The 16,186-nt window shown below is 40.2% G+C and overlaps 1 protein-coding gene across 1 annotated transcript in view; it reads left to right on the top strand.

Moving 5' to 3' along the window:
• The window catches only part of MAP3K19 (mitogen-activated protein kinase kinase kinase 19), a 60,509-nt gene extending 47,304 nt beyond the window's left edge, over positions 1-13,205 (top strand). The window contains exons 8-10 of the mRNA XM_069067820.1: positions 4,997-5,143; positions 7,373-8,070; positions 13,139-13,205. Coding sequence (XP_068923921.1) covers positions 4,997-5,143; positions 7,373-8,070; positions 13,139-13,205 — 912 coding nt within the window. The remainder of the gene's footprint in view (positions 1-4,996; positions 5,144-7,372; positions 8,071-13,138) is intronic.
• The last annotated feature ends 2,981 nt before the right edge of the window (positions 13,206-16,186 follow it).

The raw sequence follows: 16,186 nt of genomic DNA, 5'->3' as shown, positions 1-16,186 counted from the left end.
GTATCTATTATATGTACAGTGTGGGGATTTTGTTTGGAATGTAAGTATATTCCCTGCTTTCAAGCAGTTAAAAAGAAATTTAGTAAAAATGTGAATAACAGTGCAATAGATAAACAACTACAGCCAGATCCTGATTGGAGAGAATGAAATGCATTCAAATTGGCATTATTTGAAGTTTTAACTATGCAGTACAATTTTGAGACCATTTCAGTGAATTCTCACTAATTAGGCCCTAGTTATACTAGCTATAGCAGTACAAGACATGCTACAAGACACCATGTGATTAGCTGCCAGATGAATGATTACTGAGTAAGTGCTTTAGGGGTTCAGAGGACATAGACAGCATTGAAGAAAAAAATATTAATACTAATACTGTACTCTATGATTTAGGCTCAAGTCTGCCAGAAACAATTTTATTGAATTTAACATTAATGTATATATCCAAGCTATTTCTAACTTTCAAACTGCCATAGTCCCCAGTGTCTTCCAACATGATTTCCCCCAAGGTTTGAGAAATAAGATTTATAGAATCTTAAATAAGAACAAGATCACAATGTGTTAAAATATAATTTTGGATTAACATTCTAGAATAGTCAGACCATTGCATATATTGTATAACAGTCAAGCTAGCTTGTATATGATGCTTTGAGATTTGCAAAGCACTTTACAAATATTTTATCCTAATAACAATCCTGGGAGGTAGGTGCTATTATTATTTTATTTTATAGAAGAGGAAACTGAGTCAGAAAGAAATTTTGTGACTTGCCCCCAGAGTAACACAGGTTAAGTGTTTGAGGCTGCATTTGAAGTCAGGTTTTCCTGATTCCAAGTCTGGTTCCCTACCAATGTGCTATTTAGCTACTTCCTTAGAGATCAAGGGACACCATAAAACAAACACACAACACTTTTTTTTTTGAGAAGATGATATATGCTGGCCACTTGAGAGTAGCATTTACATGTTCTTAGATCACCCTATTAATAACATAAGGGTAAAGCTAAGACTCCAAAAAGGGAAGTGTTATTACTGAATTTTGAACCCTAGTTTTTTTTTAATTGGTTTTCTGACTTTTGTATTTCATTTTGTAAAACCTGAATGAAAGCCTGAATTTATAAATTAAACATGCTGTGTGTGGTGACACATGCCTGTAATCCCTGATATGGGGAAGGTTGAGGGTTGTGAATTCATTGAGCTCAGGAATTCTGAGCTCTAGTTGGACTAAGATCAATCAGATATACATACTAAGTCTGGTACCATTACAGGTATTGAGAGGGAGTGGTAGCACCATGCTGCTGCCTAAAGAGGGTTGAACCATCTTACATCATAAATGGAGGAGGTCAAAGTTTCCACGCTGATCAGCAATGGGATCAGGTTGTGAATAGAGTCTGTACTTCTGGCCTAGAAAGATAGGGTGATCCAGTCTCAAACAAACAAAAAACTCAACTAAGTAAATAATGGAAAGATCATATGTGCTATATTCACTGCCTGGTTCCTTTAAGTAAGATACTTTCCTGATACACTTAAGCATTTTTCACCAATCATCAACTTAATGAGGTTGAGAGGAAAAGAATCTTGAAGTCAGTTTGTTAAGAACCACTGACAATTAGAGGTCAATCCTAAATGAAGATAAACCATCTCTAAAATGTTGATGTGAAAATCTCAATTTACACACCATATCCATCTTACATAGTAATGCACCTCCATGAATGAAATGATGAAGCAAGTACTGAAACAAAATGTCCACATTTTGATGTTCTTTTATTTGGTGGTCTAGCAATAGCTGGACAAAAATAAAACAAAACAAAGCAAAGCAACAGCAAAAAAAAAAAAAAAAAAACAACCCTCTTCTAACTTTCAAATTCGATGTAAAGGGACTAGTCCAATGTCACATAGATAATCCTTTCCTCCTTAAAAACCTTTTTAGAGCAGTTCCTACCATATGGTGAGACAGGTTGAGTGCCCCAAAGCCCTAGCTCCAGGAAGGCTTCCCCAGACCCTTTCTTGCCAATGGCTGACCAGTAATTAAGGTAGGTCAAGAGTGGAGAGCCGGGGTAGTAAATGTCAAAACCTGACTTGAATTGAAGTTTTCTGAGTCCAAATCTAGCACTCTTTCTTCTTTAACATGCTCCAGACTTAAAAACAAAACATACACAAAATTAGGACCATTGATTTTAAGATAGAAAGGACCTTAAAGATCTTTTATTTCTTCTACCATACTGATTTTGCAGTTGAGGAAACTGATGCCCAGAGTGGTTAAGTGACTTGCTCAGTTTCATACAGTTAAGTGGCAGAAATGGAATTTGTGGCTCTAAATCTAGCACCTTTTCTGCTCTACCATACTTTCTCTAGTGGAAGGAGAGAAAAGTAGATTATGACCTTGTCATCTGGTGACTGTGCACCAGGTAACTCCCTAAGAAGTAAGTGTTACAGAGAAGTTGCCGGTCTGCATCAGTGGAGGAAGTTTGCCTACCAGAAGTTCTCCACACTGCTAAAATCACAGATCTGGACAGAAATGGCAATCCCAAAAGCCTGCATGTATGTTAATGTATTTGGAGCATGTGTGTTATAATGGGAAAGTTTATAAAGAACGTAAGTCTCCCTCCAGACTATGAAGTTGTGATACTTTGAGACACAGGACAGATGTACGAAGCTATGCATTGCTATAAAGTGGAGTGTGGTGTTTTAGGCCTAGAAGGGTGTAATGTAATGCCAAGGAAAGGCATCTTCCCAAGGTTCAAAATACCAGCGTAGGTGCTCTCCATTTTATTTTATTTTATTTTATTTTATTTTATTCAGTGACAAATCAAGAACAGAGAAGATCAAAACATGACATCATTCAAAATACAGAATTTACTAAGTGTGATTAAATAATCTCCAAGTACTACCCCACCCCTGGACCTTCCAATCATTCAATCAATTACAAAGTCCCTGTTCTAAATACTACTCCACCCCTAGGCTGTACCTTCATTTAGTCCACCACAAAGCTGCTCTTCTCAAATGGAGATTAGTTTCCAATCTAAGTAAAGTACATTCATTTGTTCAACCATAGAACACAAAAAGGTCAAAAGTTCCCCACCCCTGGATCACAATTGAATCTACCCCAGAGTTACAGCAAGTTTAAGCACAGCACTTATTACCCAAATGGAGGTCTTTTCTTCATCTTGACAAGAGGCAAGTTCTCAGCAATCTTAGTTCCTGGGGAGACAAGGCTTAGCAAGGCCACAAGATACATTGCCAGTCCCTTCATTAATTCATCCTCTGTCTGTAGAACAGTCCTAGAACCCCTGAAAACATTAGCAAAACCCTCTCCCAGGATTTCTGTAAACATATAACAAGAAAATCCTTCTTCAGGGCTTCTGAACCAACAGAAAGCTTCCCAGACCCCTGCAACAACAGCACTGTCCTTCACCAGTGGACAGTATTCACTCTCTGTCTGCAGGACAGTCTCAGGAGCTCTTAACCAACAGCCAGGTTCCAGGACTTCTTCAACAACAGGACTTTCACCAGTGGACAAATCTGGCAAAACAACATCAAAACAGACAGACAAAGTACCAGCAAAACAGTCTCCTCAGTCCTTGGCAGCTCAGGGGGCAGGTCTCAAAAGTCCAGGGCAATTCAAAGTGGCCCCCAGCAATTCTCTCAGTCTCTCTCTGCCTCCAGGAGGTGCTGCTTCCAAAAAGTTCTTCTGCCTCTCTCTTGTGTCTCTCCAAATCTACGTCACCAGCTCCTCCCAGTTCAGGACTCTCTTTTCACATCAACAAGTCTATCCCACAGGTGGGATTAACAAGCTCTGGGTTTTAACACAATCAATTTGAAAACTAAGCCAATACAGGGGAATCTTTAATTGCCATTATTATCACAAAGGGGCCTTGGAGATCACATTCTAGACATTCTTAACCTGGGGTCCACACAAGTATTTTTTAGAAAATTCTGATACTTGCATTTTAACAATAGGTTTCCTTTGTAATCCTATCTATTTTACTCTGAGAAGGGGTGAAAAGGCTTCCCCAGACTTTCAAGGAGTCCCTAATACAAAAAAGGTTAAGAACCATTTCTTAAGAAACCCAAACTCCTCATATGATAGATGAAACTGAGGCCCATTAAGGGGAAACAACTTGGCCCAAATCACACATCTAGACATACATATAGAGGCTTAATCTCCTCGTACACATATATACAGGCCCTTTTGCTTGCAACGACTGCAGATTTGTCTTTTGGTTAAAATTGCAGCTGAATGGGAATATCATGCTCTCACAGGCAATAATACTTTTTAGAAGTCTTGTTTACATAGTCTGTGCTTTCATACATGTTATATCAATCCAGTGAAAGGTGAGTAGTAGTATTCCTATGCTGTAGACCAATGCTTCTTAAACTATGTGTCAAGACTCCACATGGGGTCACAAAATATTTGGCAACAGTAAAAGTTTTCTGAATGCACAATGATAAAAAATTGATTCAAAATCAAACACTTAATGAATCTGAGGTGTTTCTGGCAGTGCTTTCCTGTGTTGAATCTCACAGCTTCACTGCGGTCTTGGTTCTGGCCATGCAACACCAGTGAATGCTGCTGCAAGGGGAAAAGGGGTTGTGAGTAGAAAAGTTTAAGAAGCCTTATGTCTAGACAAGAATGCTAGGCATGAAGTGATTTTTGCCCAGTATAGATGAAGAACTTGAACCAAGCTCTGCTCATCAGTGTTCTTTCTACCATAGTGCTTTGCCTTTCATTCATGCAACACAAACAGACAGACAATGGACCCCTTAAACTAAGTGTGCCTCAAAATAAATACAACTAATAAATCAGAAGCAAGTTCTCAAAAAATCTTGCCTGGTCACCGTTTGGGAAATCCACATGGCCAGAATTATAATAAAGCATCACAGATTTTGAAGAAATCTGTCACAGAACATGTTCCTGAAGCAAAAGTTAGGGAGGCATCTCCCTCTGCTTCAGTCCTAGTTGTATATTATAATGATTTTTTTTCTTTTACTTTGCTTTGCCAGAAGTACAGTAACAATTTCTGGCTCTCTGACAAGGAAAAGCCTATCTTCAGTTTGAATGAAAAGCCACTTTCTGAAAACAGTTTAAAGCATGAAGAGCCTATTCTATGGACCAAAGGTGAAATCCTTGGAAAGGGTGCATATGGCACGGTGAGTTACAAGTAACACAAGAAATGTGTTGTCATTTCAGATGTCAGATAGTTGGTGCCTGGCAAAGTGAAAATTTCAGAAAATGCTTCTTTAACCTTTGTAAAATATGGAACAGATAATCAACTCCCCTTATTACAGTGTTATCACAATCTGGACAGAATGGTAGTTGATCTGTGGAAAATGGGGGAAGTGGGCAGCTACTGTCAATAACCCTATCAATGATCCCAGCTTCTCAATTCTGAGGAAATCTGGAAGCAGCTTAGAAAAGCAGAAACAGTGCAGCCTTATACCGGCCCTTTTACTCTGGCTACTGAGTTAAAAGGAAGAAATATAAGAGAAGTGGGCAAGGCGCCATTGTGCCCAAGCAGTGCAGCTCAGTGATTTTCTTTTTGTCTGTCTGAGGTCCTCCCAAAGTCTTATTCCTTTTGACTCCGAAAATCTTGTTCACCAGACTGTATTAAATTATATCTTGTTCTGGTCCCCTGACACCTTCACCCCTACCCCATCTTCTAGTTGGTACAGGAAGTTTGCAAGTAGTTAATATAAAGTAACAATAGTAGGAAGTAAGATTGCAAAGGGGAACTTAATCACTTACAGACTGTCCTATAAATTAAGGAAGCATAACTGTTACTTGCAAATTGTCTCATAAATTAGGGGAGCACAGGAGCCACTGGTAACTGTCTCATGTATTAACTAAGTCCACATCCTGAGATTCTGCTAAATCAGGAGGGAAGCCAACTAGGCTTTACTGTAAGGGTCCCTCCATCCAGTTAACTGTCCCTGATCTATAAGCCTCAGATAAACTCTAGATATACTTAGTAAGACTGGCAGAACCCAAGAAAATGAACAAATCCTAAGGTATTACTAATAATTTTGAGATAAGGTAGATATATTAATGAACTAACCCTAAGGTAGCACAGATAAGAGTTAGTCTATATAACTATATAAAAATGAGACCCCCAAACTTCTGCTCTCTCCCCTCCAAGCACTCCTCCAATCTGTTATAGGTCCATGCTACCTGAGTGCTCCCAACTCTGATCCACAGGTACATAAGTGATCCTTTGCTCCTACCCATCCCCATTCTTTTTCCTCCACTGCCTACCTCTCTCTCTATCACCCCATCCCCCATTCCTCTACCTCTATACTCCCTTTGCCCCCACGACGGTCTCTGTATTTTCTGTGCCTTATTGAAGTGTAATTGAAGCATTACTCCTCACTTGCTGCCATCGCTGTGGTCTTTTATGGAAAATATCCAAAGAAATGTGTGTGCCTGCCCCCACTCCACACTACCCAGAGGGACCCCCTTGTGGCATTTCCTTATTCACAATTAATAATCCCTTGGCAATTCACCATCTATTTGAGGTCTTGGGCACAGACTGCCCAGTATAAAGCTTGGATGGAGGAACTGTTTCTTGTTTTTATATCCCCAGTAACTAACATAGTGGCTTGTAGTAGGTACTTAATAAGTGCCTGTTGAGTTGAATTGACTACATCAAAGGGCAAAGGGCAAATTGAATACATCAAAGTCTGTTACAAGACTTCATTCTTGACTTCACCTTTGGGATTTTTTGTTTTTCTATTGTTTGTACCTGTGCCAGCAGTTGATAGATCCAGGAAGGAAATAGAGCCCTCTAACATGAACTGCTTGAATTAATATTTGCTTTTTTGGAGAACAGAAAGGGAGATAAGGATGAAAAATGTTTCCTTTATTTGACACTGCTGGTTCTTAATTGCCTTTTCCTGCTTCTTGTTACATACACTAGAGATGTGGGTAAATAATTCTTAATAAATTGAATAACAAATACAGAGTAGATAGACACCATCTGTATATATGTTTTATATATGTATATGTATATATACACATGTATATACATATATATGTATATATACATATATACATATGTATATGCCTATATATACATATGTATATATATGTTTTATATTTGTATATACTGTTTATAGTATTTAATAATAGTTTATATTCTGTATAAATTCAGATTTCCCCTCCAACCTTAGCCCCAGCTGCAATTAATTGGAATAATTTAAGTTGCATTTTCCTTAAAGACTTTGAATTCAGGTTAGCTTGAGATTGAGGGGGAAGGAAGAGAAGGCTGAGAGATGAGTTCAGTGCTTGGAATTTAGTAAGTAAATGCTTATTGATGGGGCTCATCAAAATACCCAAATATTGGGAGGTTCATGCTTAATGATTGATATTTGGCTTATTTCTAGGTGTACTGTGGTCTTACAAGTCAGGGCCAACTTATAGCTGTCAAACAAGTAGCTTTGGATACCTCTGATCAAGTAGCTAATGAGAGAGAATATCAGAAACTCCAAGAAGAAGTAGACTTGCTCAAGGTACTGAAACATGTCAATATTGTGACCTACTTGGGAACATGCTTGGAAAAGAACCTTGTAAGTATTTTCATGGAATTTGTTCCTGGTGGCTCCATTTCTAGTATTATAAACCGTTTTGGGCCGTTGCCTGAGATGGTGCTCTCCAAATACACCAAGCAAATTCTCCAAGGCGTAGCCTATTTGCATGAGAACTGTGTGGTGCACAGAGACATCAAAGGGAATAATGTTATGCTCATGCCAACTGGAATAATAAAGCTGATTGACTTTGGATGCGCCAGGCGTTTAGCCTATGTGAGTTTAACAGGCACTCATAGTGATATGCTGAAATCTATGCATGGGACACCATATTGGATGGCACCTGAAGTCATCAATGAATCCGGCTATGGAAGGAAGTCAGACATCTGGAGTATTGGCTGCACTGTGTTTGAGATGGCCACAGGGAAACCACCTTTAGCTTCTATGGACAGGATGGCAGCAATGTTCTACATTGGCACTCATAGAGGGCTAATGCCTTCTTTACCAGACCACTTTTCAGAAAATGCAGCAGACTTTGTACGTGTTTGTTTAACCAGGTAAGAAGTTTGGGTAATGACAGAGGATAAAACCCAGGAAATATGGAGGATTTTTTTTTTGCTTGTTTGTGCATATCAAAAGGACTTTTTTTGCAAAAATTTTTAAATTTTTATTGGTATCTATTGTTTTTCATATCATCTGCATTTTCCAATATATTCCTTTGCCGTGTATTGTAACAAAGAACAAAGAGGGGGGAAAAGTAGTTCAGCAAAACTAACCAACACATACTACTTATGTACTATAGAATAATTCCTTTACCCTCTCTGTGCCTCAGTTTCCTCAACTGCAACATGAGGGGATTGCATTAGATGCCCCCTGAGGTCTCTTTTAGTTTTAGAACTAGGATCCTATAATTCTGAGAGGATATGTAGTGTTTTACACCCGTAGTCCCTCACCTTTGCAAAGAAGAGAAAGATGTACATTTTCTCAACTCTTTTTGGGATCCAAGCTTAGTCATGCTAATCACCCAGCATTTCTTTTTAAAAAATATTCTTTGCATTTATATAGTTGTAGATATTTTGTCTTTTGTTTTCCTGGTCTTACTTCATTCAACAATAGTTGGCATTAATTTTTCATTTGATCTTAATTTGTATAGACTTAGAGCTGGAAGGAAATTTGGGCATCATCTAGTCCCAAACCCTCATTTACTGATGAGGAAAGAGTGGTGCATGTGATGAGGTTTAGGCTAGGGGTGCACGAGACCCCAAATACCAACATGCTGGGTCCTGCCAGATGAATTTGACTCAAGTCTTCTTTCAGCCAAAGAAAAGCAAAGTTTATTAAAAGTTCGCTATACTGGATAGACTCTTAAGGAGCCTCAGTATCTGTAACGCTTGTATTGGAAAATTCTATGGTGCTCACACTGCGTGGAAACAAGAAGGGATCTTATATACAGAAAGGTTGTGGGAGGAATCTAGGGGTGGTCTAGAGAAGGAGTTTGGGGAGGGTCTTCAGGAGGAGTTAATGAGGTCAGGTGACAGTAGATTTGAGTATAGATATTTTGATAGACTCAAGGGTGAGAAGGAGATGGACAATGCAAGGCCAAGCTAGTAACTAAGGTTTGGGCAGAGCCACAATGAAAGGCTTATAGCCTCATGCAAATACCTCATCAAATGGGATGATTCAATCAGAGCTCAAGGGGGTTCCCAGAGCCTGCACCTCATCATATGAATGTTAAGTGACTTCCATAAGGTCACACAACAAGTACGTGGCAGACTTTTGACTAGTAACAAGGTTCCCTTATTCCAAATTAAGGTCCCTTTTTCCTCAACAACCCTGTCACTGCTCTTTAAGACTATCCTTGGGGTGGATAGGTGGCTCAGTGGATAGGGCACCTGCCTTGGAGTCAGGAGGACTTGAGTTAAAATCTGACCTCAGACACTTAGTAGCTGTGTGAACCCGGGCAAGTCATTTAACTCAGATTACCTCCAACCCTCCCCCCCCTCCCCACACCCAAACCCCAAACCAACAGTTATCCCTCCCTTAGGAAATCAAGAAGAGAGTCATTATGTAGCTAAATAGGAAAAGGATAGAAAAGTTAGGCTGGAAAGTGACTTTAAAGATGACCAAATCTAATTCTTTCATTTTAGTTTAGTTTAGTTTAGTTTTGTTGTGCTTTTTGGAGGGCAATTGGGGTTAAGTTACTTGCCCAAGGTCACACAGCTAGTTTTTGTGTTAAGTGTCTGAGGCCGGATTTGAACTCAGGTCCTCCTGACTTCAGGGCTCTATTTACTGTGCCACCTAGCCACCCCCAATTCTTTCATTTTATAGATGAGGAAAACTGAGGCCTAAAGAGGTTAAGCCAAGGACACACAGCTAAAATCAGTTGAATGAGAGGAGTTTTAGGGGGAAATGTGATCATTTTTTCCCAATGTTTGAAGGACTTTCATGTGGAACAGGGATTAGATTTATTCTGTTTGTCCCCAGAAAGTAGAACTAGGGCCAGTGGATGGAAATTTCAGGGAGGGAGATTTTGAATCAAGAAGAACTTCCAGGGGTGGCTAGGTGGCACAGTGAATAGAGCACTGACCCTGGAGTCAGGAGGACCTGAGTTCAAATGTGACTTCAGACACTTGACACATTTACTAGCCATGTGACTTTGGGAGAGTCACAACCCCAATTGCCCTCCAAAAAGCAAAAAAACAAAAACAAAACAAAAAAAAACCCCAAAACTTCTTAACAATTAGAGCTATTCAAAAATAGAATGGGTGCCTTGGGAGTCAGAAAATTTTGAGTTGGGGGCAGGGGTCCTGCCTGGAGAGGAAGATTTAGAGCTCAGTCTTCTTTATGTAGCGGCAAGGACCCCAAGCATCCTCAGGGTTTGCTGCTACCACAGGTTCTTGGATCTGCTTTGTTAAAGAAAAGCAACTCAAAATGGGTTAACAAGCTTACTTTAATCAGTCAGACATATATCGTTTACCTTGTTCAGGGGAAAAAGGTCAGCACCCCGAACTTTAAAGTATACAGGCAGAATTATCAAAACAGAAACAGATCAAGTAGACAGCTTTCCAAACTGTCCAGCCATTACATCCATACCCAATCAACATCTGGGTTTTTCAAAGCCGGGAGGGGGGGGCTCCAGACAACGGCTTCCCAGAATCCATATCAAATCACAGAACACTTCTCAAAGTGAGCCCCCAAAATGAAGCTTCACATCAGGGCTTATATAGCCTTCTCCTGGCTCAGAGAATGTAACAACCTTGTTGACTCACTGGCCAATCAAGAAGTATCTACTGAAAAACAAGCCTCCCACCCCAGGCTTCAGGTGCACTTTAGCCTAGGGGCAGGGAAGATCTTTCAAATTTGCATTCCCATTACACTTTACTGGTGGAAATGTCTGGTAGACTGCTGGAGATTCAGCACTGGGACGGAGGTGAAAGGTGATGGCTGGAGAGGAATGATAATCACAGTGGGTTGTCAAAAAAATGGAAACAGATGAGTTCTCCTAGGAAAAGACTTAAAGCAGAAAGGACTGTCTTATGTTGGGGGTAGCAGGAAGAGCCAACTGAATTAATGAAAAAGGATTGAAGAACTGCTTACTGCTTACTGTGTTCCAGGTCTTATGCTAACTACGTACTAGGGATGCCCATTCAAAAAGCAATATAGTCCTTCCATTCAAATGGTTTATATTCCAATAGATGAAGACTACATACACAGTTAATTCCAAATAATGATTCCCCTGAAGTGATGACAGGCATTCAAAATTCATTCTATTCAAAGTTATAATTAAGTAAAATATGGTTATTGGTTCTATTCCAATAGAAATATGTTGATTAGAATAATGGGATCACTTCGGGAGATTCATGATTTGTGATGATGGGAACTTAGCTATGGGGAGTGGTGGCTAGGGAGGGGTATTTTGGTGAGGGAAGCACTAGGGTGGTGAGGGAGTGACAAGGGCAATTGATTGACAAGCCCTTTCCAAGGATGCTAGTTTTAATTTGATCACTATTCCCAGAGCTAGAGGTGGAAGGGTGGGGTGGGGGGAAGTCTGGAGGGCCACAGCACTGAGAGGACCAGCCTGAGAGTCGTGTGTGTCTGCCTGTGGCTAAATATAGTGAATGATCACCCATCTGAAGCCTCTGAACATCTGGGCCCAAGAACAATACCTGGAGTGCTTGGGGAGATAGAGGCTTGCATGAAGTAGAAATAGAGGACAAGTTGAAAGGGAGGAAGAGTGTAATGTTAAGGAAGCTGATGGAAGAGAGAGACTCCAGAAGAAAGGAATAGGGGCGTCTAATGTTTCCAAGGTCTAGGAGGATCAGGATGGATTCAAAGCTTGGTGATGCCCTTCCAGAGAATAGTTTCAAGCAGACTGTAGGGAATTAAGGAGTTAATAAAAGGTGAAGAAATAGAGATAAAACATTTAGACCACTTCTCAGAAGTTTGACAGTAAAAGGATCTCATGGAGTTTTCATTAAGTGAATGCTTTCTAGGCATCTTGGTTCAGCATTCTGGCTCTAGGGTCAGACCACTTGAATTTTTGTCTGATTTCTTATTATTAACTTTGTGATCTTGGTCCTCAGTTTCCTCACCTTAAACATAAGTGAACTAGAAGACTTCTGAGATCCCTTGACATCTACAAAATTATATCTGTGTTAATTACCTCCCTTGGTTATTGTGAAGAAAGTGTCTTGGAAACCAAGTGCCATATGAATGCGGAGGTGTTACTGTTGTGAAGAGAATAAGAGAGAGCTGAGATCTGGATTTTAATAAATTTAGATGTGGATGTATACACCCAAATCAGGCAGCCCTGAGTTGGGATACAGACAAGGCTTATAAAGGCAAAAACCACAATTGGGGAGGGGAGCTAGTGTAAGCAGTGACATACAGAAGCCATTGGTTGGATCTATAGCTCAGGGCTAATTTGGGAATCATGGTGCCAAGGGTACAAGACTGGGACCCTCCATGTGATGGGGTCCACCCAGAACAGGGTGGAGGGCACAGGGGCAGCGGAATTCCCTGAACAGGTCAGGGTCATGTTCCGGGTGAAGGGTGTGGGGGACCCTGCTTGGTCAGTGGTCTGGGTGGAGGACCTTGCTGGGTCAGCATCCCAGAACAGGGTGGTCTCTTCCATGGGATAGACTTGCCCCATGATCTCTATGCACACTTGCACCATAACCCTTATATGAAATACTATTTCAAGGCTTACTGATTTAGGGAAGTACTGATTTAAGGGACAGATAAGGGAGCAGGGATCTTTAAGCTTTGGGTGTTTCACTTTTACCCAGGACTATGCCTTTAAGCTGTTACAAGCAGTTACAGGATTTAGGATAGAGACAAAGACAAATAAAAAGGGGTTTAATGGTGACTTAATGGTGGTCTCTAAATCAGGTGGCATGTGATTTGGGTTACCTTACAACATTACTAGGAGGTTCTAGTGTTGAAGAAGAGAAGAAGGAGGGGGAGGAAGAGGCTTAGTCTTGAGGTTTTATGTAGGTAAATATCTCAATTTTACATTTTATGTTTTTCAGTTTCAAAGAGATCATTTTTATAAGCGCCTTCATTTTTTGAACAACCAAATGTTACTTGGAAACCACCGTTCTGAGCTTTTCCTTTTTCTCCCAGGGATCAGCATGACCGGCCATGTGCTATGCAGCTCCTGGAGCACTCTTTCCTTCAGAGGAGTCGCTGAGTGGAGTTGTGGACATTCTCCCAAAACCACTGCAGATGTTCAGATGTTTCAAAACTTCAGGGAATGAAGGTTAAGGTCCATGGATCTACTTGTTGGAGATTCAGTCTAATCCAAACTTAGCCAGAACCTTGTGGTTTCATCAGCTGAAAAAGTCATCATCATAGAAGAGCTTTGTCACATTCATTCAGGATTCTGTGCCTGTGTGTTTGGAGCCATACCAATTCAAGAGCCAGCTGTTAAATTTTCAGTGTGAGCATTTGCACCTCAGAAATCTTCAAATGCTGTAAATCAACACTGATTTATTATTTTATTCAATGTCTAGGCTTAAAGTGATTGTGAAAATGTGAATAATGTAGTTTAAACTTGAAAGTGTCTCATGTGAACTTTTTTTTTGGGGGGGGAGGAATTGGTTGTTCAACATTTACCAGCACACCCCTGATTTCACATATATATGCAAATGTATGTTGTTTTTAAAATCCATTCCAGTGTTCCCCATGCTTGTGGTTTGGAAGATCAGAAGTCTAGTTCCAATCCTTCAGGTTATAATTTAAACTCATTTTATTCCTGTTCTATGAGTTTTTTTGTAAAAATCCTAAGGTAGGGGTAGCTAGGCATTGTGGCGGATAGAGCATTGGCCCTGGAGTCAGGAGGGTCTGAGTTCAAATTTGACATTAGAGACTTACTTTTTTTTTTTTTTGAGGAAATCAGGATTAAGTAACTTGCCCAGGGTCACACAGCTAATAAGTGTCTGAGACTAAAATTGAGCTCAGGTCCTCCTGACTCCAGGGTCAGTGCTTTATTTACTGTATCACCCAGCTGCCCTAGCCTCACACACTTACTAGCTGTATGATCCTGGATAAGTCACTTAACCCTGATTGCCTATAAAAACAAAAGAAAAAGTAAAAATCTTAACATAAATCATAAAATTTTTATTTACATGTTGTGCAGAGGAGAGAACTCCCTTCCCCTTCCCCTCCCCCTCCCCGTCCATTTTTATTTGGTACTTGCAAAGGAAAATAAAAGATATTCAGAAGGAATTGCAGTTGAGATGTGTTAAATGTGAGTGAATCAGGATGCCTGTTGTGAGTTTCAGACCTTCCCCAATTTTTCCCAAGGTTTAACTGGTTGATGCTCAGGGACCCTAATAGAAGCCAGGCTTGGCAGAGTGGGAGAGTTTCTTGTTCTGCAGAGAGCCAGTTATTGAAGGTATAATATTATCGGATCAGATCAATCTTTAGCTTACCCTCATAAGTCATTTGTGATGTCACTTGGACTCTCTACAGATTGTATAAGCTAGGGATGGGTAGGGAAGGTCAGCAAGCCAGAAATGATCAGGACTGGACAGGGAAATGGTAGGAATCTTTGTGACTTGGGCACTAAGTAGGATAAAGAAAAGGGCAGAGGTAATTAAAAGGGAAAGGATATGTAATTGAAATGATATCATTGAATGGGAATTTTTTTTACTTGAATAAGATATCCAATCGAAAGATCTTAATTAAGCATACTTTCAAATGACGCGTAGATCTGTGAACTATAAACTTGTCTTAGAGGTCTAGTGATATACATTATACATGAATCAACCTGGGTGATGGGATTTTTTTTTTCTTTTTTTAACTAGCAGAAGTGTGTATTAAGAATGTAAATTTTGAAGATCTTCCCTGCCCCTAGGCTAATGTGCACCTGAAGCCTGGGGTGGGAGGCTTGTTTTTCAGTAGATACAATGTAATATGAATGTAAATTTTAAAGATCTTCCCTGCCCCTAGGCTAATGTGCACCTGAAGCCTGGGGTGGGAGGCTTGTTTTTCAGTAGATACTTCTTGATTGGCCAGTGAGTCAATAAGGTTGTTACATTCTCTGAGCCAGGAGAAGGCTATATAAGCCCTGATGTGTACCTTTGTTTTGGGACTCACTTTGAGAAGTATTCTGTGATTTGATCTGAATTATGGGAAGCCGTTGTTGAGAGTCCCCTGGCTTTGAAAAACCCAGAATGTGGAAACCCAGATGTTGACTGGGTATGGATGTAATGGTTGGACAGTTTGGAAATCTGTCTACTTGATGTTTCTGTCTTGATAATTATGTCTGTATATTTTGAGGTTCAGGGTGCTGACCTTTTTGCCCTGAACAAGGTAAACGATATATGGTCTGACTGATTAAAGTAAGCTTGTTAACCCATTTTGAGTTGCTTTCCTTTAACAAAGCAGATCCAAGAACCTGTGTGAGCAGGCACCCTGGGGACACTGGGGTGCTTGCTGCAACAAAGTGTTATGAAAATTAGTGTGGAGAGACTTGGAGTCAGGAAGACCTGGTTTCAAAACCTGCCTATGACATTTGCTAGATGTGTGACCATGGACAGGTCACTAAATTATTATGAGCTTGAGACAACTCTCTAAAACTTACCTGCTAAATAATAGTTGAGTTTTAACTTGCATTGGTGTGGTGCCAACACAAATCACAGATCGATGTATTGACCTATAAACATAGGTCTCTACTCTTATCTTTCTCTAATGCCTCATTGTGGTAAGGGGGTGATCCTGTTAGAGGTATCCTAACAGGCAAATTCTAACAAGCTATAAAGACTTCAACTATGGACCTGGCAATAGGAGGGGAAGGGAATAAACTTGAAGAGTCTAATATTTGCCTGACACTCTTCTAAGCACTTTGTAAATATTATCACATTCAATAAACTACATCTTTCATCTATGGACCAACTTAGCTAAATTCAGAGGAGTTCCTTACTACAAAACTAATTATCGGGGGATGAGTTTTTCTTGGCCACAGAAACTCATGAAGACCTTTTACTACCGTGTTTCCCCAATAATAAGACCTATCCCAAAAATAAGCCCTCCCCTTTCTGTGTAAGATTCCTCGAAAATAAGCCCTCCCCCGAAAATAAGCCCTATTGAGATTGCTACTGTAGTGAAGGTGATCCCCTGCGCTACACGCTACATTACGGTACCCTCTGTATGCACCGTTCCCCCCCC

This window comes from Petaurus breviceps, unplaced genomic scaffold (assembly GCF_028583685.1).
Source record: "Petaurus breviceps papuanus isolate PSGF00001 unplaced genomic scaffold, PetGlider_PUasm1.0 90752, whole genome shotgun sequence".
Classification (NCBI taxonomy): domain Eukaryota; kingdom Metazoa; phylum Chordata; class Mammalia; order Diprotodontia; family Petauridae; genus Petaurus; species Petaurus breviceps.
Note: the sequence above shows the minus strand (reverse complement) of the source record. Positions and strands in the feature narration are given on the sequence as shown.